At 46.7% G+C, this 25,529-nt stretch overlaps 1 protein-coding gene across 1 annotated transcript in view; it reads right to left on the bottom strand.

The window, feature by feature from the left end:
* Positions 1–25,529, bottom strand: part of nbas (NBAS subunit of NRZ tethering complex) — a 141,001-nt gene that overhangs the window by 23,836 nt on the left and 91,636 nt on the right. Inside the window, 3 exon segments of the mRNA XM_079753356.1 lie at positions 557–696; positions 20,440–20,623; positions 21,876–21,965. Of these exon segments, the coding sequence (XP_079609482.1) occupies positions 557–696; positions 20,440–20,623; positions 21,876–21,965 (414 nt within the window).

The raw sequence follows: 25,529 nt of genomic DNA, 5'->3' as shown, positions 1-25,529 counted from the left end.
TACGAGCCTCTGAATTTGTTCGTCAGAGCGTCGCTTCAGTAACCGAATGCCAAATCTCCAAGCCTTGAAAAAAAAAGAAAAAGGGCCTGACTGTTGAAATACCAATCATTTGTCATCATTGTCAACCTTATTGTTGACAGTAATTCGTGTCATTAATGAGCCGACGTGTTGAAGGGGCAACAGCTGCACTGATACACCGAGTAGATAGCGACAAAAAAACTACCGATAAGCTAATTGAAACGCTGAACCGCCACCGCCTGACGACTGGCCGTGAACCCGCGTGACACTCGTGTGTGACGAAAAAAGGAAAAAAGTCCTACGTTATGGACGTGACATTAGAAAACATGAGACACTGGGGCGCCCCCAGTGGCTCGCCGGGGTAGAGTGCGTACCATTAAGGCTCAGTGCTGAGCGCCGAGACCCGGTGGCCGATTCCAGCCCGTGGTCCTTTGCTGCACGTCCTCCCTCTCTGTCTACCATACCTTCCTGTCTATCTCACTCTATCATAAAGCAAAGCAAAAGCAAAATAAATCTTAAAAATGAAAAAACATCTTACACTTCCTCGTTCATCATGGGCGGCCAGGCCTGGAGGAGGAGCATGAGCTGCTGAAACTCCTCCCACTTGCGGGCGCTCCCCAGCAGGTCCAGGAAGAGACGGTAGCGCTGGTCCTCCGTCTCCACGTCCTCCATCTCCACCTGCGGGAGGATGAAACAAAATAGAATGATTCAATCCCTATTTTGAATGCGCGCCAGTTGCAACCAAAACCACCTAAGAACCTCAGAACGTTCCCTCTTGCCATTTGTTTAATCTTAAACTAAATCGGGGCTGAACAGAGGTAATGCGAAAGAAAATTAAAAGCCAAATGAACCAAAGCCCACGTGTACACTACACACACACTACGGGCATCATCACAGGAGCGCTGCAGCTGACATTTAGCTGGAAGCAAAAGGTGAACGAAAGAGGAAACTGCATGAGAAGAAAAAGGGGTGAGCCAGAGAGAGAGAGAGAGAGAGAGAGAGAGAGAGAGAGAGAGAGAGAGAGAGAGAGAGAGAGAGATGAAATATTAGCGCTACTTTCATGCATAGAGAAAAGGGAACGCCAGGGGAGAAAAGGGGGAGAAAGAAGGAGGGTGTGAGACTGAATGCAAAGGCGGACGGGGGTAAACGTGGAAGGAGGAGGAGGAGGAGAGGAGAAGGCGAGAGGAGAGAGGAGGGAAAGTAATTAATTTCCTTCTCCAAGGTTGGCTCCAGTGTGATTTAACAGCTCAGAGAGCGGCTGATTTCTGAGGGGAAAACTACATCCTGCCAAAGCATGGTTTCAGCAAAACTCATAGTGAACAAGCATGCACGTGCACACACACTGACACACACACACACACCGACACACACACACACACACACAAACACCCTACCAAACATATAGTGCGGCACAGCAGCGGCATTTGCTGACAATATGAGTTAATAAATCCACGGCCGCTAGAGGAACCCAGAGCCTTTCGTTTGTACCCCAACCTTACAGAGTACACCGTCCTCTGAAAGTACAAGGGATCTAATCATCCAACGCAGAAAGGACACCGCTGAGGCCGTCGCCACCCCCGGCACGTGGGCCCGCCGCAGGTGTAGACATCCACCGAGTAAACGGGATGAACTGCGGCAAGGGGTGTGTGTGTGGGCGGTAATTGGCTGTGTTTGGTCGCCGCGTGAGTGCACGTGACGAGCAAGGCAGGAGGCTGAACCCACCACGGACCCTTTGGAAATGGGAGGTCGTTCGGGAGGTGTGTGGGGGGGGGACACACACAAATAGAATCCTAACTACCTGCGAAAGGCCATTTTTCCCTCCCCTGCTTTCGAGCTGTTGAATCTGACGTGTAATTTCCATTGCAAAGCGCAGGCGGGCAAGTTTGTCAGTTTCTGGTGCCAAACTTTGGTATTAGTGTGGGCACCTTGAGCGATGCGGAACCTTTTCCAAATGAAAATCTTTGAAGTCTATATTTAATTTCTGTGTGTACTTGAGATTGCGGGTTTAGTGACATTGAGGGGAGATTATAATATATTGAGGTTAAAATGTAATGGGTTTTGAGAAAAGAACAGATAGGTGCAAGACGCAACCGCGGAGAGACGTGCATGAGACCAGCAAAGCATAAAAACATTGAAAGACAGACACACTGTGAGAGATGCATTGATAGAGAGGGATAGAGATAGAGATAGGAAGAGAGATAGAGAGATAGTGATAGGAAGAGAGAGGGAGAGAGACCAACACAACGCAAGCAGGTGCTGCACCAATGGATAAAACACTGATTACAAGCGACTCCCTCCACCCTGCTATCTCTCAATCTATCCTATTATCCGTCCAGCTTTCTCTTGATCAATCTCGACTTCATTAATTTTTCCTCTTCTACATTTAATCCACATATTGCTCCTATCCGGTCTCATTCTGAGTAGCCATTACAGCCTTTATGAGCCATAAGTCAAGCAGTTGCGAGGGTATTTAATATGACAGGTATTGCTTGATGATATTATAAGTCCCTAGGCCGAGCCTGGAGATCATCTTATGGTAGCTTTACCAGAACGGACAGAACCGCGAGACAACAAACAACAAGACACCTTTCCGTCACATGTAACAAGTGCAAAATTGACCAGAAATCAATTTTTATTCCGTCTATCCATAATACATTTCTATAATGGTGAATTATGATAAAAGGCTACAGCCAATGAGAGTAAAAGCGACAAACACGTATGTAGCTGGGCTGTGATTTTCCGAGGGTGCATGTGAATGAGTGTGTTTATGGATGAGTGCGTATGGGAATGAGTGTCTATGGAAATTAGTGTACATGGGAAAGAATGTGTATGGGAAAGAGTGTGTACGTGAACGAGTGTGTATGTGAACGAATGTGTATGTGAACGAGTGTGTATGTGAACGAGTGTGTATGGGAACGCGTGTGTATGGGAACGAGTGTGTACGTGAACGAGTGTTAACGTGAATGAGTGTGTATGTGAATGAGTGTGTGCTCCTGCAAATGGAACGATGAGCTGCCCTTTCCTGGTTGTCATTATGGGGCTCACACAGGGTGCTGTAAAGGGAAATCACCCTGGAAGGAGCCTGGTTTTGAGTGGGGAAAGGACATGCAGGGATGGGACCTAAAATATATCACAAAGAGAAGTTGGCGAGGACGTGATGACAACCAGTGGTTACCATGGCCGCTGTTGCCGCCGCAGGGCTCTGATAATGTTTCAGTTTCATTGTCAGGCAAGTGGAGGGAAGACGAAAAAGTGAGAGGCCCATTTGGAAATTGGCTGCTTTAGCAGGGAAGCTCGCTAGTGACTACAGATTGTAAAATTGCAGGACTACAATAGAGATTGTTGAAGGAACAGCATCGTAATGGCCCTACATGGCGCTATGCCGAGTGAAAGCAGCATATTTTCCATAATATTTCATGCTCGCAGGTTCGTGCTGTGTGATGTGCTGTGTGCTTCTGTCTGTGCACAATGTAGCACTTGTGCTTGTTTGTGTGAGTGAGTGAGTGAGTGAGTGAGTGAGTGAGTGAGTGAGTGAGTGAGTGAGTGACTGAGTGAGTGACTGAGTGAGTGACTGAGTGAGTGACTGAGTGAGTGGTGTGGTGTGGTGTGTGACACAAACAAACATATATGGATGGATGGATGGCCAAAAGCACTCACACCCACACACATACACACAAAGTATTTTCTGGTTTTATTATAATTTGGTGCAAAGAGAAGCAGGCTGAGGTTTATCACCAGCACAGAGAAAACCTGCCTTATTGCACGCTGCTGTTCGGGAGTAAACAACAGCCGGCTCTGTAATTGCAGTTGGTTACACCAATTTCACATATAAATACACTCATACGAGGATCCTATACCCATGCTATTCCGATACATGTACGTGATGCAGACCAGTACTGGTGGGCGGGCGAGATAGAGAAAGGCATGACCATTCAATATATAATCCCTTAAACACAATGGCCATTAGTGTATACAGATGGTAATGACACTGCACCAACCGCTGTGTTAAAGTGAATAAAAATAAAACACTGAGAGATCGTATAGAATTTATACGCAATTATTTCACACTATATTGTGTCGATATAACACACCCACTTAATACTCTGTAAGGCACCCACTTAATGTTGTTTACCATGTGGCCGTCTTAGACAAAACAATGTTTCTTATGAATTTTTCAGTGGCACTATATGAAGTATAAATTCAAATACAAAACACAGCCAGAGGGCCAAATTGTTGCTTTTCTCTGCCATTCCAATGCATACAGATCGGGCTTTGATAGTGGAATTGGGGACGGATCACATTGCACGTTCCCTTGCTTTGTACACGGGTTTGGCGCCTTGTTTGAAGCATGCTCAGGAATTAAACCGATGAATTAGGATCCGCCCATCACGGCCGACTTTGATTCAATAAAATACACCAGACGTGCCGAACTCTGTATCTAACGCGATCAAACACCAGCGTGAACCAACGGCCGGAGTTGAAACCTAAGCCTGTTGGGCATGGGCGGCATTAGTTTGGGGGTGACGGGGGGCCAAGGTCTTAGCCCCCCTTAGCTCAGCCCTAATGCCGCCCATGCTGGGAGAACCGCAGTTTAGCAGGATTAACACTGAGCAAAGTAAACAGAGGATACAGAGCAGCAGGGCAGCGGTGATACAGCAAATTAGTTTCGCACTACCTTATAGCGATATTGCCGCGTGTTCAAAGAGACTTAGCGGGGAAGATTCCCCCAGTCTGTATTGTATTTCATCGCAGCGTTGTGTTGTTTTTCATCTAAATGTAAATGTTAAGGGGGGGAAATTGAAATCACTTTGCTTTGCAGTTTCCGAGTCCTTGAAGTCTCGTCGTCTGGTCTCTAAAGCACCGCGCTTAGTGCGGATGATCTCTCGCAGTGTTTATCATCAGGCATATCTAATGTGTAATGTCGCGTCGAAAGCCAGACACATGCCGGAAGCCGCAACCCTGAGAGATGCGCAAACAACTGATGAAAAGCAAGGTGACAGTTTAATGCAGTTTCTTTCCACGTGCTGAGAGAGTGAGAAGGGGGGAATAGAGAGGAGACAGAGTCAGAGCTCTTTTGAGGAATGAGTCAATAAATAGAGCCAACATCTGGATCCCTCTGCGACTGGCTCTGTATGGGGGGAAATAGGGGTGAAGGGGGCTCTATAGGGGCTGGAGTAGGGGTGAGGGGGAGCTCTGTAATGTGTGGAGAAGGGGTGAAGGGGTGAAGGGGTGAGGGGTGAGGGGTGTGGGGGGGGGGAGTGGGCTCTCGGTGCTATGATAAACCACTTAACATTGAAGGAGGTAATCTTATGATGGAATGATGAAATATTTAACTCTATTTGGAGGGTAAAGGTTTCCAAAGGGAGTGTGTGTGTGTGTGTGTGTGTGTGTGTGTGTGTGTGTGTGTGTGTGTGCGTGTGTGTGTGTGTGTCTGTCTGTGCCTTGCCAATTTGAACACACAAAAGCTCCTGGGAAAAGAGAACAGTTGATGGGTGGCAGAGATATGCTCAAATGACGCGTTAGCAGTCATCTCCTCTGACTGTTACACAGTGGAGAATGGTGGAAGCACATTCCCTATCATCCTCTCAGCTGAATTAAAATGTCTGTCACACCTCGTTGGCAGTGAAGCATGTCAGCTTCATTGTGAAAATTCCCGGGCCTGGAATGTGTTGCCATGACACCGTGAATTGCAGAGGGTCATGTCCCTGTCAAAATGTTCCCAGATTTTACCATCGGATCCCTCATGGGAAATTCAACCCCCGGCTTGGGGTCAGCACAGGGAGGTCAAAGGGCAGGAGGGCAAGGAGGTCAAGTGACTGGACTTGACCTCACGTCCCTGGGATTTCAGGGTACAGCCTTGCTCAGAGGCAATCGGTTGATATGGAAAGAAATTTATCCAAATGTGAAAATAAGTATGACAATAAGCTGAGAGTTGCATTAGAGTATTTTGACATGTGAAATATGGTTTCAGACTCAAACTATTTTTCCTTTACCTCTGTCATTTCAAAGCTCCTATTTCCCTCTTTTCCTCCCTGTCCACCTCTCCTCCCCCTATGCCCTTTAGGGGCATATCTTCTCATCCTAATGAATTTAGACTGAACAACTGCTATAAGTTGATATTTTCTTGTTAACATGGAGACAACACCTTTAAACGACGATAAACGATAATATAGAATTATTGCCTGTATTTATGAGAGTTAAGTTATATCAGAAGATAGCGAAGACAGTGATAAACTGAACAGCGCCGCGGCGTAGGTAATGAAGCTAATTAGCAGGCGAAGGCGTTTGATGGTGTTATTGGCGCCTTACACCACATGGCTACTCCAGCTTAAATTAGCGATGTGAACCGCTAATGGGCAACGCATGGCGAGAGGTGTCAAAAGAAAGGACAGGTTTCAAAGGCTAACAAATCCCCTCATTGAATAAATATATCTGGATGACTGCTGTCCACACAGAGCGACACACACACAGAAACACACACAGAGAGAGAGGGAGAGGGAGAGAGAGGGAGAGATAGAGAAAAAAAGAGAGAGAGAAAGAGAGAGATAGAGAGTGAATAAGCGAGATGGGAGTATTAGTTGATTGGAGGGATGCAAGACTCTCTCTCTCTCTCTCTCTCTCTGTCTGTGTTTGGCCTTTTACTGAGTGCATTGCGAATGAGCTCATCAATATTCATTTCAGCACTCTGGGCCGGGTCCCCAGTGGTGGGCAGAATAAAGTTGCAGAGGTCGCACATTTTAGCAGGGGGATAGAGAGGGATGGAGACAGAAGGAGCGAGAGAGCCAGAGACCAAATGACACAGATGGTGAGTGAATAAGTAAGAATAATACAAATTGAGATGTGGCATGCGAACTGGAAGGCGGTTACCACCGCCAACTGGTGCAGAGGGAGGGATATCGGACCACACAGCAACACACACACACACACACACAACTGCAAACACACATACCCATACACACACACACACACACACACACACACACACAAACACACACACCTGCACACAAACACACACATGCAAACACACATACCCGCAAACATACACACACAAACACATGCGCACACACACATAAGTAATAAAACACATGCACACACACACACACACACACACACACAAAAACAAATGCACACCCGCACAAACACAAACGCACCAGCACTCACACACCTACACAGGGAGCATGTCAATTCTATTGGAGACATTGGAGACATTGACCCTTGTTTCATTACACCCTCATCACGCCATTTCCCTCCCTGAAAAAAACTAATTAAGACAACAATTTTATTCAAAACAATTTGGTCTGTGATGTATAAATAATTTTCCATTAGCTCGCCCCAAATGAGGGAACAACATTTACATTCAGCAACCACAACTCTCTCTCTGTCTCCCTCAAAAACACACACACACACACACACACACACACACACACACACACACACACACAAACAGAAGAAAGAAAGATTAAATATTAACCGCCGTTATTATCGGCAGCCTCAATGTTTTAATATTTCAATTTCAATATTTGGGGCCTCACCCCCGCCCCTCCTTAATCATGCATGCATGGGCATATGGATCTCATGCATATTAAGAGGCTGAGGGGAAGGACAAATGGAGTTCCTGATGATGCACCTGGCAGCGCGTGGATACACGTGTCAATGCCTCAGGAGTCCCAGCAGCTCACTGGCTGCCAAGCCGCGCCACTCAACTGTGGCGCTCGGCAACCGGAGCGGGAGCACAGGCTTTGACACATGTTGCTTAAGACACACACAAACGTAAACACACACACACCAACCACACACATACATAAACATAGACAAAGTGCGTCAAAGATCCGTTTTGGCACACATTATTGGCACTCTACTCTCTTCCCCCCCCCCCCCCCCAATTCCCCTGCCTTCTTCCGTTCCAAAGTTAGACAACAACGCATAAATCAACTTTTACAGCAGCCAAGAAGAATAGATAAAAGTTGGCGACGCAGGCAGCCTTTCACAGCCATGTTAATCTGATGGTTAAAGTAGCCATCATGACAGCAACCCTTTGACCGTCAGCATTAAGGCAGCAGCCAGCCATAACACATTTATAATTCATCTGCTCGAGAAAAACTCTCCAATTTATATATATATATATATATATATATATATATATATATATATATATATCCACACAAACATACTATTCTCTGTTCAGCCCTACTCTCAACCCTCCAAGCAGTTCACTCGCTGATTCCCTTCCAGTCAAGGCCAACAGAGCTTTCAATACATGCCCGTCTTCGATTCCCAGAGCCCACCCCCCTTGTCCTTGGCCCCCCATCAGAGTTCACCGTGTCGTGTTAACATTCAAGTACATTCGCAGTGAGCCACGACGATCGGTACCATTACTATGGATCAGCTCGCTGTAGCCGTTCGCTTATACTAAATTATGTATGTATGTGTGTGTGTGTGTGTGTGTGTGTGTGTGTGTGTGTGTGTGTGTGTGTGTGTGTGTGTGTGTGTGTGTGTGTGTGTGTGTGTGTGTGCGTGTGTGTGTGTGTGTGTGTGTGTTTGAGGGAGAGAGAGAGAGAGAGAAGACCCAGGGGAAAGAGGATGAGTGAACACCTGTGAGTGTTTGAGAGTGAGGGCGATAAAAAGCAAGGTAGTATAGGGGGGAAGAGAGAGAGTGAGAGCGAGAGCGAGAGCGAGAACGAGAACGAGCGTGAGAGAGAACGAGAGCGAGGGAGATAGAGAGAGAGAGGAAGAGAGAGACCATCTGTGTGTGTTCATCGTTCCGTTGCTCCGACGCATCGGTCCCACAGATGTTGTATCACATCCAATCCTGTCGTTCTTTTCTACTCTTCCCTTTTCATCCCTTCTTCTACTTTCTTTTGGGATGCAAGGTCATTGGTGGATTTGTGTGAGGGGGCCTTGGATCCTGAGCCACCTCGGGTCCCCTGGATCCGCGTACTTCAAACGGTGGCCTTAATATTTAACTCTGCCCCATGCCGAGCGGGTCTGAGTGCAGCGCCAGTATGGTAGCGTGTTCTGGAGAATAGAGAGAGCTCAGGGTGGGGGGGTTCTCTTGGGTGCACGCACGCACATTCACACACACACAAACACACATGCGCATGCACGCATGGACACGCATGCATACACAGTCCTAGTTGTAGGAGCTTCATATAAATACAGATTCAAAGCATTTGAATCCCTACAAGACACCGTTCTGTTGCAACTATTTTCTTTACACGCCAAGTGATGGCCATGTCTCACGCATCATGATTACATCGGCCCGTGCGCTTAAATAATAACATAATTAAATCAGCTTGATAATATTTTTTTTATAATTGCCACCGCCTGAATGTGTATTCAGCGAGATTGGAGTGGGAAAAGGCGTACATCAAATATTCTCAATTCCCCTGCTGTCATGTAAGGGGATGGGAACATTCACCCCCTCATAGCACAAGCCGCGCACATACTCGTGTGACTTTGCATGCAAATTGTCTGCGTGTCTGTGTGTGCTTGTGTGCGTGTGTGCTTGGTTGTCGTTGTCACTCTCCGCCTAACCCCACACCCCCTTATTACAATATGTCCAGAAGCGACAGCCTTCTCTAATTTTCTAGTTAATTGGTGCACGGCAAATGAGAGTCAGCACCCCATTTCACCAACAGAAAGAAGGAGAAAACAAAGGCGGGGAGGAACGGAGAAGGAGAGGGAGGGGGAGAGAGAAAGGGGAGGGAGAGAGACAGAGGCAGAGGGACAGAGGCAGGGAGACAGAGGCAGAGAGACAGAGACAGAGAGTCAGAGACAGAGACAGAAAAAGAGACAGAACAGAGAGAGAGAGAGAGAGTGAGAGAGTGAGAGAGAGAGAGAGAGAGAGAGAGAGAGACAGACAGAGAGAGAATCACAGATAGCTTTAGTATGGACGAGGGGTACCACAGCTAGGCTGGCTCATGGCTGGGATGATCACCCCCTCCCCCCCCCCCCCCCCCCCCCCCCCCCCCCCCGCCAGCAGTGGGGCTACGAGGGTGTGGTGGGGTTGGAACTGAACTGCTGAAACTGTAAGCAAGACGGACGACAGCAGGGCCCCGGAGACAAGGCCAAGGGCAAGGCCAAGCATCATTGAAATGCAAAGGGGTGTGTGTGTGTGAGTGTGTGTCTGTGTGTGTGTGTGCGTTGCTTGCTGATAAAGTGGCGGTCCGGTGTGTTGATCCAGATTAAGTGGTCACAATACGGTTCAGAGTTACATTAAAGATTGAGGCTAGGGGCAAAGAATATCTTCGCTCGGTTAAGGCCCTAGGCACCTGCATTATGCAACTTCTGTTGCCCTCCTCACATTTTAGCATGGGATTAAATCTAAGGCGAAGATAACCGATAGAAGAATCTTAACTCTCGGACAAAATAGCCATGGTTGTAGGGGAAAGCGGGAGAGATGAAATCAAGGACATGGAATCCGAAAGAATATGTGGCTCGTGCCTTTGCAGTGTGTTGAGAATGGTGGTGCCGATGGAATGTGTGGGACGCGTGCCGAGGTGATGGACTGTGAGCCCGAGCCAGAAGCCTCCAAGCCTACAGAAAGCACAGGGTGTTCAGCTCTCCTCATCTATATTAGATATATAGCAGACTGCAAGGTCACACAGCACACCCATAGATAAGTGAGGAAGAGAGATGACGGGAGGGGAGAGGGAGAGAGGGAGGGAGGGTGGGAGGGAGGGGGTGAGGGAGAGGGAGGGGCTTAGGGTGGGAGAAGGGAGAGGGGAGAAGGGAGAGAGAAGTGGTTTATTAGCAAACAACACTCCATCCATTGGTTTGTTTGGTGGGGAAAAGGTAGGTCTGTATCTGCACATGAACTGAGTCAGCGATTGCTGTCCGTGGTCAAAGCGCAAGATCACAATTGTATTGTAATTGTTGTGAGGGTGTGAGTGTGTCTGCGTACGCACACATTCACAAACAAATCTCGCACTTCGATACAAAACACCGGCATGGTTCCCGCTGGCAAGTGTAGGTGTGCGTGCGATTGTCTTTGTGCTGCCGTGTGATTTGTTTTGGTCTGGATGTGGATGTGGATATTAATTCCAGCACAGCGATCAGGACCAGAGCAATTACAGACACAGCGTTAACCTAACAACTGCATTAAAGGGAGCATTTAATTAACAAGCAACAGGTGCATGTTATTAATGTCCATGTTCACAGAGGCGGGCATTGACCCAAATACCTACAAGCAGAAAGGTGCAAACACCGGCACACAGACACAGACACAGACACACACACTTAATCCTCTTTCACACGTCAAAAAACCCACTAACATCTGGCTTTGTTTTTATTGGGAAAGGTTACAATCTGCATTTATTCCCGGGATGGGTGTTTATGGTACGGAAACATGAGACACAAGGGACAAACTGAATCCCACCCCCTCTTTCCGCCACAATGCTATTATGACGTGTGTTGAAGTTCCGGACGTTTGCACACAAATAGACAGGAACTACATGGCACGGCCATTTTGTTCTTTGTACCGTGAAAAATGCAACCACGGTAAGACGGTAGAACGGTAGAAAGAAATAAGGAATGGATGAAAAAAGGTAGTCACCACCGTAACATTTTCTGCTGTTTACTGACTCTGGCACATTCGTGACATTGAACGCGACACACCAGAAATAAAACTTGAAGGCATCCTCTTCTAGTGGCAATCACCTATTTTTAGCGGGTTTTCCTGCTTAAAAAAAAAGCCTACACGGAAAGAGGGTATTAGCTTGTCCCACCCCTTTCTCTTCAATAGTTCAGCCCTAAATGAGTGTGTTCTTCCGTTGTACAAAGAGGCCAAAATGACAGGACGCACGCACGCACGTGAGACCGCACGCACGCGAGACCGCACGCACGCACGCACGCACGCACACACGCACACACACACACACGCACGCACACACACACACACAGTACCATAAACGCTCACAACGCACGGGCCCTCCACATGCAGACGGCGGTGACATTTGGATGGCCCATTGTTATGACTGATCATCTGCAATGAAGTCACCAGATCCAGTTCAGACTCGACCTCACGACCCCGGGCCCTATCGTCTCCCTACTAGCCAAAATGTCACTGTTTCCATTTGTCTCATCAATACCTCCTTCCCCCCTTCACCCTCCTCCTAAGCTCCCTCCCTCCCTTGTTCCATCCTTCCCTCCCTCCCTCCTCCTGACCTTCCTCTCTCCCACTTTTATTTGGTACTATTTTTGATCCATTGTGCACGTGTATGTAATGCGTATGTGTTTGCATGTCGTCGGTCTTGCGTGTGTGCCTGTGCCTCATCATCTTCATCGCGGTGTGTCTGCTTCCTGGGAGGTCAGGTGGCATTTGGCCGGCTGGCGGGGATTGAGCGGCGCCGAGGGTAATGGTGATTACGATGGCGCTGATAGGAGGAGGTGACGACACAGAGAACGGGGCTGTATTTCTCTCTCGCCCATCGGCCCATCCATCGATGTGTTTGTGTCTATGCTTTGTGTTGTGCTGTGGGTGATTGTTTATGTTATGCTGTGTGTTTATCTGTTTCTGTTATGCTGTGTGTGTAAGTGTGTGTGTGTGTGTGTCCGTTTGTGTACGTGTGTGTGTTTGTGTCCGTTTGCGCGTGTGTGTGTATATGCTGATTGTGCGCATGTGTGCGTGCGTGTGTGCGTGCGTGCGTCTCTGCGTTTGTGTGTGTGTGAATGCTTGGATGCGTGTTTGTGTGTGGGCATATGAGAGAGAGAGAAGCGGTGCTACTTATTCGTTGGGTGGCCTTTTCCCACTGACGTGGACCCGGTCTGACCCAGGGTGGGCAGGGTGGGCGTCATTAAAACGGCATCAAACACAACATCGCCTGGCTCCCGTCATCACCAACACATGCAGGGCTTCTCACGTTGATCCCTGGTGTGGCTGCTTTGCGAAAACCACGCCTTGATTTCAAATGATTAAAAGTGACTTCAGCCAAGATCGAGGAGATGGTGGACAGGGGGGGCTGATGGACCATGGAGATACGCATGATTCAATCGCCGAGACACGGGCGGCCCGGTCGAGTCTTCAGGCAGTGGCACGCTGTGTTTTGACCACTCTGATGTAGCCAGGGCAGAAACGTTGGCCTCCCCAAAATGGTGGGGCTTGTTCCGAACTTGAGGGATGTGTTTGCGCTGAGGCTATGGTGGAATCGTTACTGAACACCAGCTGAGAAACAGCAGGAGAAACACTATGCCGCCTTGAGGGGCCCACCCTGAGTCCAAAGAAACGGGAGGACAAAGGAGTGTGCTGGAAGAAACCGCGTAACCGTGGTAAGACAGGACTAAAAAGAAGTAAGTAATGGATGCCAAAAAGTAGTCACCACGTAACATTTTCACTGGCCTGCTTTCTGCTGTTTACTGACCCTGTTTCTGGCACGTTTGTGACGTTGAATGTGACACACCAGAAATAGAACGTGAAGGCATCCTATTCTAGTGACAATCGCCTATTTTTTTTTCTTGTGTAAAAAGGAAAAACTTCCTAGACACATTTGGGTGGAAAAAGGGTATTAGCTTATCCCCCCCCCTTTTCCTTTCAACAGTTCAGTCCCAAATGAGTGTGTTCTTCTGTTGTACATAGAGGCCAAAATAACAGGACTCATGCACGCAGAAAGCGCACCTGTCGAACGAAGGCAGACCAACTGACTTCTAATTCACTATTCTGTCTGTTCTAGCGTGTTGCGGTGACTGCGACTGGATGCCTGGACTCACCTCATGGTTAATCGGCCTGTACACCATCATCAATTTAATATGTTTTGCATGTATTTACCTGTATGTCAATTATGGCACCCACTGTACTCCTGACCATCCCTGGAAGAAGGGATCCCCTACTATGCGTTTCTTCTCAAGATTTCTTCCTTGCAAGTTTAAGGGAGTTTTTTCTTGCCCTTGTGGGGGCTTGGGTAAAGGGGGGTGACATAATTATTTGGCCTGTTAAGCCCCTTGAGACTGTAATGGTGACTAAGGGCTATACAAATATAATTTCATTTAATTGAACCCATTATAGCCATCACAGAAAGATCAACACTTGTGACGTCCGTCCGTAAAGTTTCTGGTAGGGTGATGATAGGGAAAAATCTTAGCCACATTGTTCAACCATGACAAGGATAATGAGAAAATGAGAGAAGGGAACATCAGCTTTTCCTCACAAACAACTTCCCTGCGTGTCGACGTGGCATTGTGGAGGAGAAAGAAAACTAACATTTCTACAATTGATTGTATTCAGTCAAAGTCGTATTTGATTAATGTGTTATTTCAATTGTTCCCGGGTGCAGCGATTGCACATGCCCATGTATTTATTGTGATTGCCGTACACCACGGCAATCACAATAAATACAGTCGACAGATGTTAGATATCAGCCTACAAAAGCAAGTTGGAATTGAAAACTTCAGGGAATGAGTGGCATAAAGAAACAAACTTTGATTACACAGTAAGTGAGTAAGCCTGGATAATTATATATCCATTTTTTATCAAATAAGTGCTTGAACAGACACTTTTAAATGCAAATTTGTGTCACGAACACCGAAGCTATTTGTCAAAGTGGCAATGCAGTGAGTGTGTAATGGACGTTTTGCAGCAGGGAGGGCTATTAGAAACCATTAAACAGATCAAAAGTGGACACATTTAAGGAGGTGGGCTTCCTGAGAGGGGTTTTGATTTATTGGCTGTGGAATAAGGGACATGTTTGACGACCTCATTAAATCATTGTAGTCGAACAGCACCATTAAAGTGCGCAATAAAAAAGATATTCAGAAATTAGAAATGTGCTAATGCTGCAACCTGTGTATGCTAATTGTGACCTCGTGGACAGAGATTACAGCTAATAAACGGCTGTTGTGGAAAATAAAAAGGACAACTACTAAAGTAGTTAGTGTTTAAGCACCAACACAGTTGAAACGCTCTAATGAGAATCAAAATGAGTTACTGGATGAGAGGACACGTTCAACCCGGCTGTTGCCTGTTTAGAGTGTCAAGGAATACTAACTAGAAAATCTGATGAGCTTGGATCTGGGGGGGTTATACCTTTGCTTCATATCTCAACCAATCCCGTCGCTGGGGGGGCAGGGATCTGTAGACGCACGTAACATGGAATGGATCGCTTCTGGAAACAACCCGACCGTGTAACCGCAACAACCACGATATTGCTGACCATTAATCTGGGCTCCAGAAGAGCACTGATAGCTAAGAACGATAGCATCGTCTTCCCATTAGCGCTATCCATCCTTTGCCAACAGCGATGAGATTTCGTTTAGAACTGGTAAACTTAACATTTCCCGTAGCCGGTGGTAAGACAAGCTAAAATGTCCTGTTGGGACACCAGCTTCCTTAGAGGAAGTTTCTACAAATGTCTAAAATCAAACCTGTGTAGTAGACTGGCCTGTGTAGAAATACACTTGTTCAAATTGTCTTCTGAAAGCTCTTCTTGCCCTTCCTTATGAGTTTATCTTCAAATGAAGATCTCCGTAACAAAACAAGAAACACTTTGTAACAACACCCCTTGCCCCTTTTGGATTAAGGCCCAGTTCCCGTTCAGTCTCCCCCCAGAAGCACAGCTATAGTACTGGAGAGAGAGAGAGAGAGAGAGAGAGAGAGAGAGAGAGAGAGAGAGAGAGAGAGAGAGAGAGAGAGAGAGAGACGGCTGTTTACATTAAGAAAACAAAATCCATGATATTCCAGAAAAGACAGAGATGTCTGGGAAACACATTGCCCTTCACAATAGGAACACATGAAATAGAAAACTGTTTTGAACTCTCTCAGTTCAAAACTGTTTTGAACTGAGAGAGAAAGCACACAGGGCTTTTTATGCAATAAAAAAACAAATTTACATTAAGATTCCAATTCTAATTTGGCTCAAACTACTTCAAGCAATTATTGAACCCATCCTGCTCTATGGAAGTGAAGTGTGGGGCCCACAAACAAACCAAGTTTTTGACCAAAGGGAAAAACATCCAATTGAAATTGCAAACACCGAATTTTGTAAAAGCATTCTGCAGGTACACATGACAACCACTAACAAAGCCTGCAGAGCTGAATTAGGCCAGTATCCCCTGCTATTAAAAATCCAAAAACGATCAATTAAATAATGGCTACATCTAAAACAAAGTGACCCCCACTCCTTCCAGTACAAAGCCCTGCAGAGCCAAGAGATGAAGAGGAGTCCCCTCACTCAGCTGGTCCTGAGGCTTTGTCCACAGACAGGTTCCCCCTCTGCTCTGAGGCAGGGCCTCACCCATTGGAACACTAAAACACACACACAAAGCAAAATGCAGTGTTATCTGGCCCTAAATAGACAGTACACTGTGGCCCCCTACCTGACCACAGTGACTGAGCGCTCATAGCCTGGCCATAGAAACAGGCCGACATAAGAAATCATGGCTGCCCAAAGAGGAGTGGCTGTGCCAGCAGTGTGAAGAAGCTGCTGTAGAGACCGAGCAGCACTTCCTCCTACACTGCCCCAAATTCAAAAATGTCCGCAAAGTATATTTTAGCAAATTCGGCCAAAAACACCCACATTTTATAAACTCCCATGTAGACCAACTAAAAATATTTATGGGAGAGAGAAAAGAGAGCGCCGTCCTCGCAGGACAGTTTATTTCAGCTTGCCACAACATGAGAGGATGACATTATACACCAGGCCTCACTGTTTTATTTTGTTTTATTTTAATGATTATTCGTAACCTATAATGTGTTTTATCTAGTATGTTATGGTTTATTGTTATAGGTTGTTATATGTACATATTGTTCTGACGTTCTCTTTTGTTATTTTACATAATATTTGTAACACTGTAATGCTTTGGCAACACTGTTTGGTTTACCACAATAGTCATGCCAATAAAGCTTTTTTGAATTGAATTGAATTGAATTGAATTGAATTGAATTGAGAGAGAGAGAGAGAGAGAGAGAGAGAGAGAGAGAGAGAGAGAGAGAGAGAGAGAGAGAGAGAGAGAGAGACAGGGAGAGACAGAGAGAGAGATCATTTAAGCACTTTGCATTAAAAGTAGAAAGATGGCAGGCTGGAAGATAAATTTCCAAGATCAAAGCAGCATTTTCCTTCAGGCTTGTTACCAAGTTACATCTCTTTCGTAAATCATGACATTCGCGGAGTCTATGTGGGTGTGTGTGTGTGGGGGGGTGTGTGCGTGTGTGTGTGTGTGAGCGTGAGTGACAGAGAGAGAGAGTTGGTGGGAGATGGTGGGCATTTAAGAGTGCATAGACATGTATAATGGCTTGGTGCATCAGACCCTTTTATGTACATGTGTCTTGTTTGTGTGTGTGTGTGTGTGTGTGTGTGTGTGTTGACGCGTGCACAGTTAACACACGCGCGGCACAAACTCTTCTGCCGCTTTGCTTTTGATCACCGACCACCCCCCCGGTGGAGTCCAACAGTACGCCGCAGGGGGGCTGGGCCCGTGCACACCGCGGGACTACTGCAGTACAGTACTGCTGCCCTGCCATCCGCCCGCTTGTCAAGCGCTGACGGCCACGGCCACCGCCTATATGTAAGCTAAATGTCAAATGTTTGCTTGCGTGTGTGAGTGTGTTTGTGTGTTTGTGTGCAGCGTGGGAAGTGTGTGGAAGAAGGGGGGAGGGGTGGTGTAATGGTGGGTTATGCTGACGTGTGGGGGTAGAGATGGGACGGGAAATCAGTGGGCGATCGACATCCGTTTGCATGTACTTTCCCTACAGTCCATCCATCACTAGCGTCGTCAGACAGTGATTCCTCTCTCTCTCTCCCTCTCTCCCAATGCTCAATTACCCCAGTGTACCAACATCTCTCGCCCATGCTTATCCCTCTCCCCCATGCTTCAAAGAGTCTCTCCCTCGCCCATGACACCTTTGTACACTCTCTCTCATCCATGCCTTTCTCCACCTCTCGCTCCGTCTCTCTCACTCATGCTACACTCTCCCCCACTCATCCGTGACTCTTTCACACTCTCTCACCCATGCCTTTCTCCCCCTCTTTCCCAAACACACACTCTCTCTCTCTCCCCCCCCTCCCCCTCGCCTCCCCCGTGTCCAAGTGTTAGCAGCATGATTGGGTCAGAGCGGGAGCATCACCATGTGTGTGTCTGACGGGTGGGGGGGGGGACAGGCTCCTGAGGGAGCCAGCAGGGCCGGCCCAAATTACACCTCCTCTCCTCTCTACGGGGCGAGGGCGGCAGAAGGGGACACCGACACGACGGTCCAATTAGAGGGGAGAAACCGAATACATAAAGAGGCCTGTTTGTGTGTGTGGGTTGATATGTGTGCATGTAAGTGTGCGCGCGTGTGTGCGCTCGTGCGTGCGTGTGTGCTCTGTCGCTGGTTGTCGCTGTTTGTGCCCCCCCTCCCCGTGGATTTCTCTGAAATTCTCCGCTGGTGGGGGTGGGGGGGAGAGAGAATAGTAAATGGACGTGGGATTTATTTGAAGTGTGCGAGAAATAAGTGAGAAATCAAGAGTTAAAAAAAATATATTTAAAAAAAGGAAACAAATGTAAATTTAGCTTTTTCGCCTCAAGACAAGAGGGAAAAAAGAGCTGTACTCGATCTGAAATTATTCCCCCACTTAAAAGGGGACATCCTTTACAAGATTAATTAACTGAACCTGTGGATGTCGATGTGTAATACGTTTTTGAGTGTGTGTGTGTGTGTGTGTGTGTGTGTGTGTGTGTGTGTGTGTGTGTGTGCATTTCAATGATGCGTCTGTGTATGTGTGGGTGCTCCATCAGAGCCTGCCAAATGTCAGGAGCACTCCCAATTAGTTAACGAGGCCTGGCCCACACACACCTGTCTACCTGTACAACAACGGCCCAGAGCTATACGCATACATTTACATATTAATTAACCACCCCAGGCCCTTTAATTAGCCACACGGGGGGACGGGGGGGCAGATCCCCTCCAACATGGGGTGAACACACCCACATCACCCCCCATGTGCAAACATGTCATCCACTACAAACATAGACAAGCACGCACACACACACACACACACACACACACGCACACACACACACACACACACACACAAAAACGTGCATATTTAAGTAAGGACAGTCAAAATTTCGAAATGGGTCACATTTCGAAATGCTTTCACTTGCTCCCATATTCCCATTTCACAGCATATGCACGGTTTAAAAGCCATCATTGTCTCAAAGTATCGCCGGGCAACCTCTTCCTGGCCAGGCTGTGGTATGAGTCAGACCCCGACCCAAATGACTGCTAATTAAATTCATGATCCGAATGCCAACGTGTAATGCTGCCAAAAGACCAGGCCAAATGTTGTCTGACTACAGGCGAGAGTTGGCATTCCCTGTCTCACCCATTGTTATTCATTTGTCCTGCTTTGTATGAAGATTCCGAAATCAGGAAATGGTTTATAATGGCCACAGAGAGAGAGACACAGAGAGAGACAGAAAGAGAGACAGAGAGAGAGAAAAGAGAGAGCAGAGCTTCAGTTTAACTCTAAAGCTTCAGCAACGCAATTTCAGTTCTTTCCTGCTAAATACCACCCTGGTATCCTTTTCCAAACCACTGCATTTTTGTGCGTGCAAGTGTGGATGCGGGAGCCTAAAAATAAGAAAATCTGTGTGTAGGTGTTTTAAAATGTTAAATGTGTGTGAAGAGCAATGCATGTGATAATAGGTGTGTTTTGTGGGGTGTCAGAACAAATTGCTGCACTATACCGCTGATGTCTGATCACTGTGTTTATCCAATCGGCTGGAAATCCTAAGTCTAATTAGTGCGAACACCTCTCCCCCCCCACCACACCCCCACCTTGTGCTTTTGATCCGTCGGCAAAACCTTTTAAATATGCCCCGGCTCACATTACAAACCACAAATATTCCAAACCGCAGAGTTTACTTTATAATGTCTGAGTACACTAGTTTTGTTGTACTACCAGGTTCTTTTCGCGGGGGGGGGGGGGGGGTTATGAGATGAACTCTGAACAGAATGTAGGGTGGAAGCACCTGAGCTTGGACAGGAAGCACTATGGGAACGCTTGCCCCAAGGACATGCAGAGGGAAAAAACGTTTTAACCGTTTTTGTTAATATTTAATACCTGGCCTTTGAAGTGCTGACATAGGAGGCGGGGTCGGGTTGGGGGGTGGGGGGGGGGGGGGGTGTTCAAAAACGGCCACTCAAGAATTAGTAGTGCTGTCGTTCAGCGATAATTTGAGAGTCTGATGGGTGTTTCCTAAAATGCTGGGGAGAGAGAGTGAGAGAGAGAGAGCGGAGTGTGTGGGGAGTCAAAAATGAAACATTTGTGTGCTTGCAAGTTTGTGCATGTGGGTGTCCGAGTGGGGAGTCAAAAATGTCAAATGTCCAATCCTCGAGAGGGAGGAAGACTGTGTGTGTGTGTGTGTGTGTGTGTGTGTGTGTGTGTGTGTGTGTGTGTGCGCGCGCACGTGTGCGTATTAAAGTGCACGTTTGTGTGGGCTTGTGCCTACCGGCCGGTCCTTAAGCACGGCGCGGGTGCGGTACAGCAGCAGAAGGCGGACGTCGGCGTCCCGCAGGCTGAAGCTGTTCTCCAGCGTCTGCAGCACGCTGATCCGCGGCCGCACCGGCAGAGCCGCGTCGCTGCAGAACGGACGCAGCCAGGCCAGCAGGTCGTCGGAGGTCACCGCGCTGTCGCTAGGAGACCGAGGAGGTGGAGGGAGGGAGGGAGGGAGGGAGGGGGAGAGAGAGAGAGAGAGAGAGAGAGAGAGAGAGAGAGAGAGAGAGAGAGAGAGAGAGAGAGAGAGAGATAAAGATAGAGAGAGAGAGAAAAGAGAGGGAGAGAGAGAGATAGAGAGAGAGAGAGAGAGAAAAGAGAGAGGGAGAGAGAGAGAGAGAGAAAAGAGAGAGGGAGAGAGAGAGATAAAGATAGAGAGAGAGAGAGAGAGGGAGAGAGAGAGAGAGAGAGAGAGAGAGAGAGAGAGAAAAGAGAGAGGGAGAGAGAGAGATAAAGATAGAGAGAGAGAAAAGAGAGAGGGAGAGAGAAGAGAAGAGAAGAGAGAGGAGAGGAGAGGAGAGGTATAAAAATGGCATGTTTTTTTAAACATTGTTAAAGGATTCGGTCAGTTTGATAAGAACACAGGTTAATTGTTGACATTCAGATTTAAATCAGCAATGGTTGTTCATTGCTCAACTCAAGCCCTCTCGCAGTGAAGACTCAAGAATCAATTGACAGATCCATGTTATTTGCTTTACACTCACATTATTCTCACTGCGGACCTCAGTCTCTATGTCTATGAGAATGCGCAGTATGTGTATGTAGGAAAATAATTTAATAATACAATTTAATTATTGGATACAACTACCGCGCACATTACACTGGTAATACCTTACCAGTGTTGGACAGGCCAAGACAAAGCTATTGTAAAACTAAACACTCTTTTGGGAAAAACACTTGTTAGGTGGTCAATGGTTCGCCAGCTGCCCCGTTTCGTAACGCGGCTGTACCTCGAGGGGGGGCTTAGTTGAACAAAAATCAGGGAAATAGACAACGTCTAACCCTACCAACCAGGAGCCTTACCAAATGGGGCCAAATCCTTAGAGACCAATTAGATGTACCTCTTAAAAAAACGTTGGCTTCTTTAATATTTACTGCATCATTTAGAAGACTTTTTCCTTCATCCCAAACGATTTGAAGTGAAGACAGATACAAGTCATTAAGTAGCGCCCACTAACGGACGCTAAGGGTAGGCTGAGGACACTGTGGCCTGAACCAAGAGCCTCTGGGAGGGGGAGGCAAACAGCCAAATCAGCCACTGTGGCTTTTCATTTCCTTGAGTGAGTTTGTGTGTTACCCACAAACTCACCCCTAAACGGAGAGAGTGAGGGCACAATAGAGAGAGAGAGAGAGAGAGAAATAGAGTGTATTCAGAGCGACTGTTCCACTTACCCACTCTGCACGTGGTTGTGTACAGCGGTCACCATGGCTTCCAGAACAGTAAGGGGTTGTGGGTAATCTGCCTCGGCATCTGGGTCCCCACTGCAAAACAAACCCTAATGTTATAAACTCAATATCAACTTCAATTTATTTCGGGAGGAATGGCAGATTTTACCATTGGAACCCCACGAGAAAACATAACGAATAAAAAAAAAGAATTCAATCAAATGAATCGGTTCAAAAGTGCCACAACCAAAAGAATAACAGTTTGTACGTGTGAACACAAACACACACACACACAAACACAGGAAGACCCTTTGACCTTGTGCTAAGCGCGAAGGCCCAACTCCGCAGAATTATTCCACATGTGAAAACGGTGGAAAAGTTAAATGTGATTCATGAACATGTGAAGGTGTCTTGCAGATAGTGTCAGGATGGGGTGGGATTATTAATTTTCCTGGCGACAGTGTTCGTACATAAAATAGTTTTCTCATGTCTATGTAATACTTATGCAGTCTCATTAGTGCATTTTCTGCCATGGCTGTCTTCTGCTGTGTGTGTGTGTGTGTGTGTTTGTGTTCCTTCAGTATTGCATGTTTTAGTTTGTACACGTTTGCAGGTTCTTCTGTGTGTGTGTGTGCGATTTGCACGTGTGTGTGTGTGTGTGTGTGTGTGTTTAAGTGCGTCTGGATTTGTATGAGACAGTATGTGTTTCAGTATGTGTGTGTGTGTGTGTGTGTGTAAGTCGCAAGAGGAGGGCCATTTCTCACCGAGACAGAGGGGGGAAAAAAAGGTAATTTCCCCTGACTCAACTGTTACTTTGCTGCCGGGCCAATATGCAAGTAAAAACTCGCGTGGAATTGTAGAACCTCCAAGTCTCCAACCCACACAAACACACACCCCATGCAGAAATATAAAGAAACAAATAATCTTCCAAGCTATAATAGCAATAACACACCACTGTTAGGAAATACACTATTCACCCATTCTCAGTGTAATGGCAATGCGTGCGTGCCTGCAAGAGTATCTGTGTGTGTGGGTGTGTGTCTTTCCGCGCGCGTGTATATGTGTGCGTGTGCAGATATGACAGATACAAAAGATGGCTATTAGCAGTGTGCTCAGGTATGCCCGCTCCACTAGAGACTGAAGGCTTAGAGCCTAAATAAGCCTGGATCGTTCATATCTGCCAAAGGCACACACACAGACCCACACAAACACACACACAAACAAATGGACAAGCAGACAGCCAGGCAGGGAGGCCAACACACGCAAGCCTCAGAAAAATACTTCTCCCAACACTACAGTATATCAGGAACCACAATCACAGACAGGCCATATAAATAACACGTTAACATGCACGCTCACCGCGCGCTCACACACGCAAATGCACACACACACACACACACACACACACACACACACACACACACACGGTACACACTTTATAGCTGTGTTGTTCTGATATCAGAGTGAGATCTGGGAGCTAACAGCTGTATCAGGCCACGTTAATTATGATCAGATAATGAGTCAGTCGAGAGAGTAGAGTGTGTGTGTGTGTGTGTGTGTGTGTGTGTATCCGTGTGCAGTTCTGGTGCGGTCGCAGGTGCTATCGAGTGGCCCACGGGCCATTGAGCGACAGCAAATGAGACAGGAACACAATCAAGGACATCGCCTCGCATTCATCACAGCCCATCAGGTGTCCTGATTACGGCCGCCCTTGTCAGTTGACACACGTTAGTTAGCGTGCGGGGAAACGCCGCCAGGACACGCGCGTCGCCGTCGCGTCGTCCCGTCGAGCAGTTGGCTCTCTCTGAAACGCTTCGGGAAAGCTTTTGTTTCAACAATGGCTTTGTACAGGCGCGCAGTGGGGCGCCCCGACTAAAAGCCTTGAACCAGTTATGTCTGACTGAATCCACTTCATTTCACACAGAGAGTGGGAACACATGTACGTACACACATCCAGCTGTTCTGTCCTCTATCTCCACATTGCTCATGACAACCACCAGAGTCGACTGCTTTGAGCGGCTTGTTCCATGCATTTCTCCATCCTACCTTGCAGTAGCCCCAGTGTATACCATGAAGTTGCAACCGGAATAGAGATTAGGTAGGTGTATATAAGCTTTTTGTATGTGGCGTGTTAAAAAACCCATTTTGAGGCCGGTTGAAAACAATCGGGCACCCCTGTTTGGCAGAATAAGTGTACCTCCGCACGTAATGTGGTTCAATGCGCCCGGTGCCGCAGTCGTGTGCGGATGCTAATGTGCTGTGACAGCGTGTGACTGAGTGAGGATAAAACCTGTGGAAATGGAAAGCAGTACAGGACTACTTGGGCTGACCTTGGACTCCTCATTCAAGCAGGCCTTGTGTGACTGTGGAGGGGGCGGGTTTGTTAGGTTTTTCTCCCGCATAACACAGAGGCACACACACACACACAGACAGAGAGAGACAGAAAGATGGAGGCATAGAGATGGAGGGACAGAGATAAAGCCAGAGGCAAAGAGTGAACAGATAAGTGATGGAGACAGAGACAGAGCAATATGTGGAAAGAAATAGAGTGATAAAGCACCAGAGGAAAACGAGAGCAAAAATACACACATCAACACATGAGAGAGAGAGAGAGAGAGAGAGAGAGAGAGAGAGAGAAATAAGGCCTGTGACAGGGACGAGTGCCTGTGCGAGAGAGATATGGAGTGGATTTAGTGTCAATATTACTTACTCCTTTTTAAAAAACCCACACATGTAGATAAAGTACTGCGATTCGAACTCATATACTATACACTTACATGCATTAAGGCATGTAAGTGGAAGGACCCCAGTAAATGAGTAGATACCGGATAAAGTTAGCAACACGCTTACATCACACACCCTATACATAGTTAATCCGTTCTCTAAATGCCATTTCATGCAGCGTTGTATTATTAGAGAAAAAGGCTTCGATATTAGTTAAATATAACAGTGTGAGATTGTAAGCGGTGAATCGAGGTGGTGAAATGAGAATGTACACTAGTATAATGAAACCGTACACAATAATGAGGAATTAACTAATAACTAGTGACTTTAATACAAGTTGATGCTATTAATATGGATTTAGAGTACATATTTCAGCCTTTGAAATTGTAACAACCACGTAACTTATGGTTTGAGTGTTTTTAGGCTTTGTGATTCAGTTGACTAATACATGTCTTTATTATTTTACAGTTCAGTGGACTTTGGATTGATGGCAAAGGGAGAGAGAGGTTGGAGGACCTAAGTAAGACTGAAAACACAATGTAAGTTTAAATTAGGTAAGGTTTTGAAGTGATCAAATATAGAAATCATTCAAACTATGCTTAGGGTTACTGAATACTAAAATTATTATACTACTGTATTATATAAGTAATTACAGTAAACAAGTATTCTACTACTGATTTATGTAGGTCATCTTGTTAGTATATTATTATTATAGTTTATTATTATTATTATTATTATTATTATTATTATTATTTCCCGTCCAAGCTTGTTTAACCATTTCTTCTCTGTGTTTTTCCCACACACTCTCTTTCAGCAAAATAACCACAGGGGCATTGAATGGAGCCTGTAGACCCACTGCAATGAGCCATTCCCCTCACCCTGAACCCAAGGGGGCCCTACTATTACGCTTCGCAACGGTGCACTCTTTCGAGTGAA

This window comes from Pollachius pollachius, assembly GCF_949987615.1.
Source record: "Pollachius pollachius genome assembly, chromosome: 16".
NCBI classification, from domain to species: domain Eukaryota; kingdom Metazoa; phylum Chordata; class Actinopteri; order Gadiformes; family Gadidae; genus Pollachius; species Pollachius pollachius.
The sequence above is the reverse complement of the archived record's forward strand: the minus strand, read 5'-3'. Positions and strand labels throughout refer to the sequence as shown.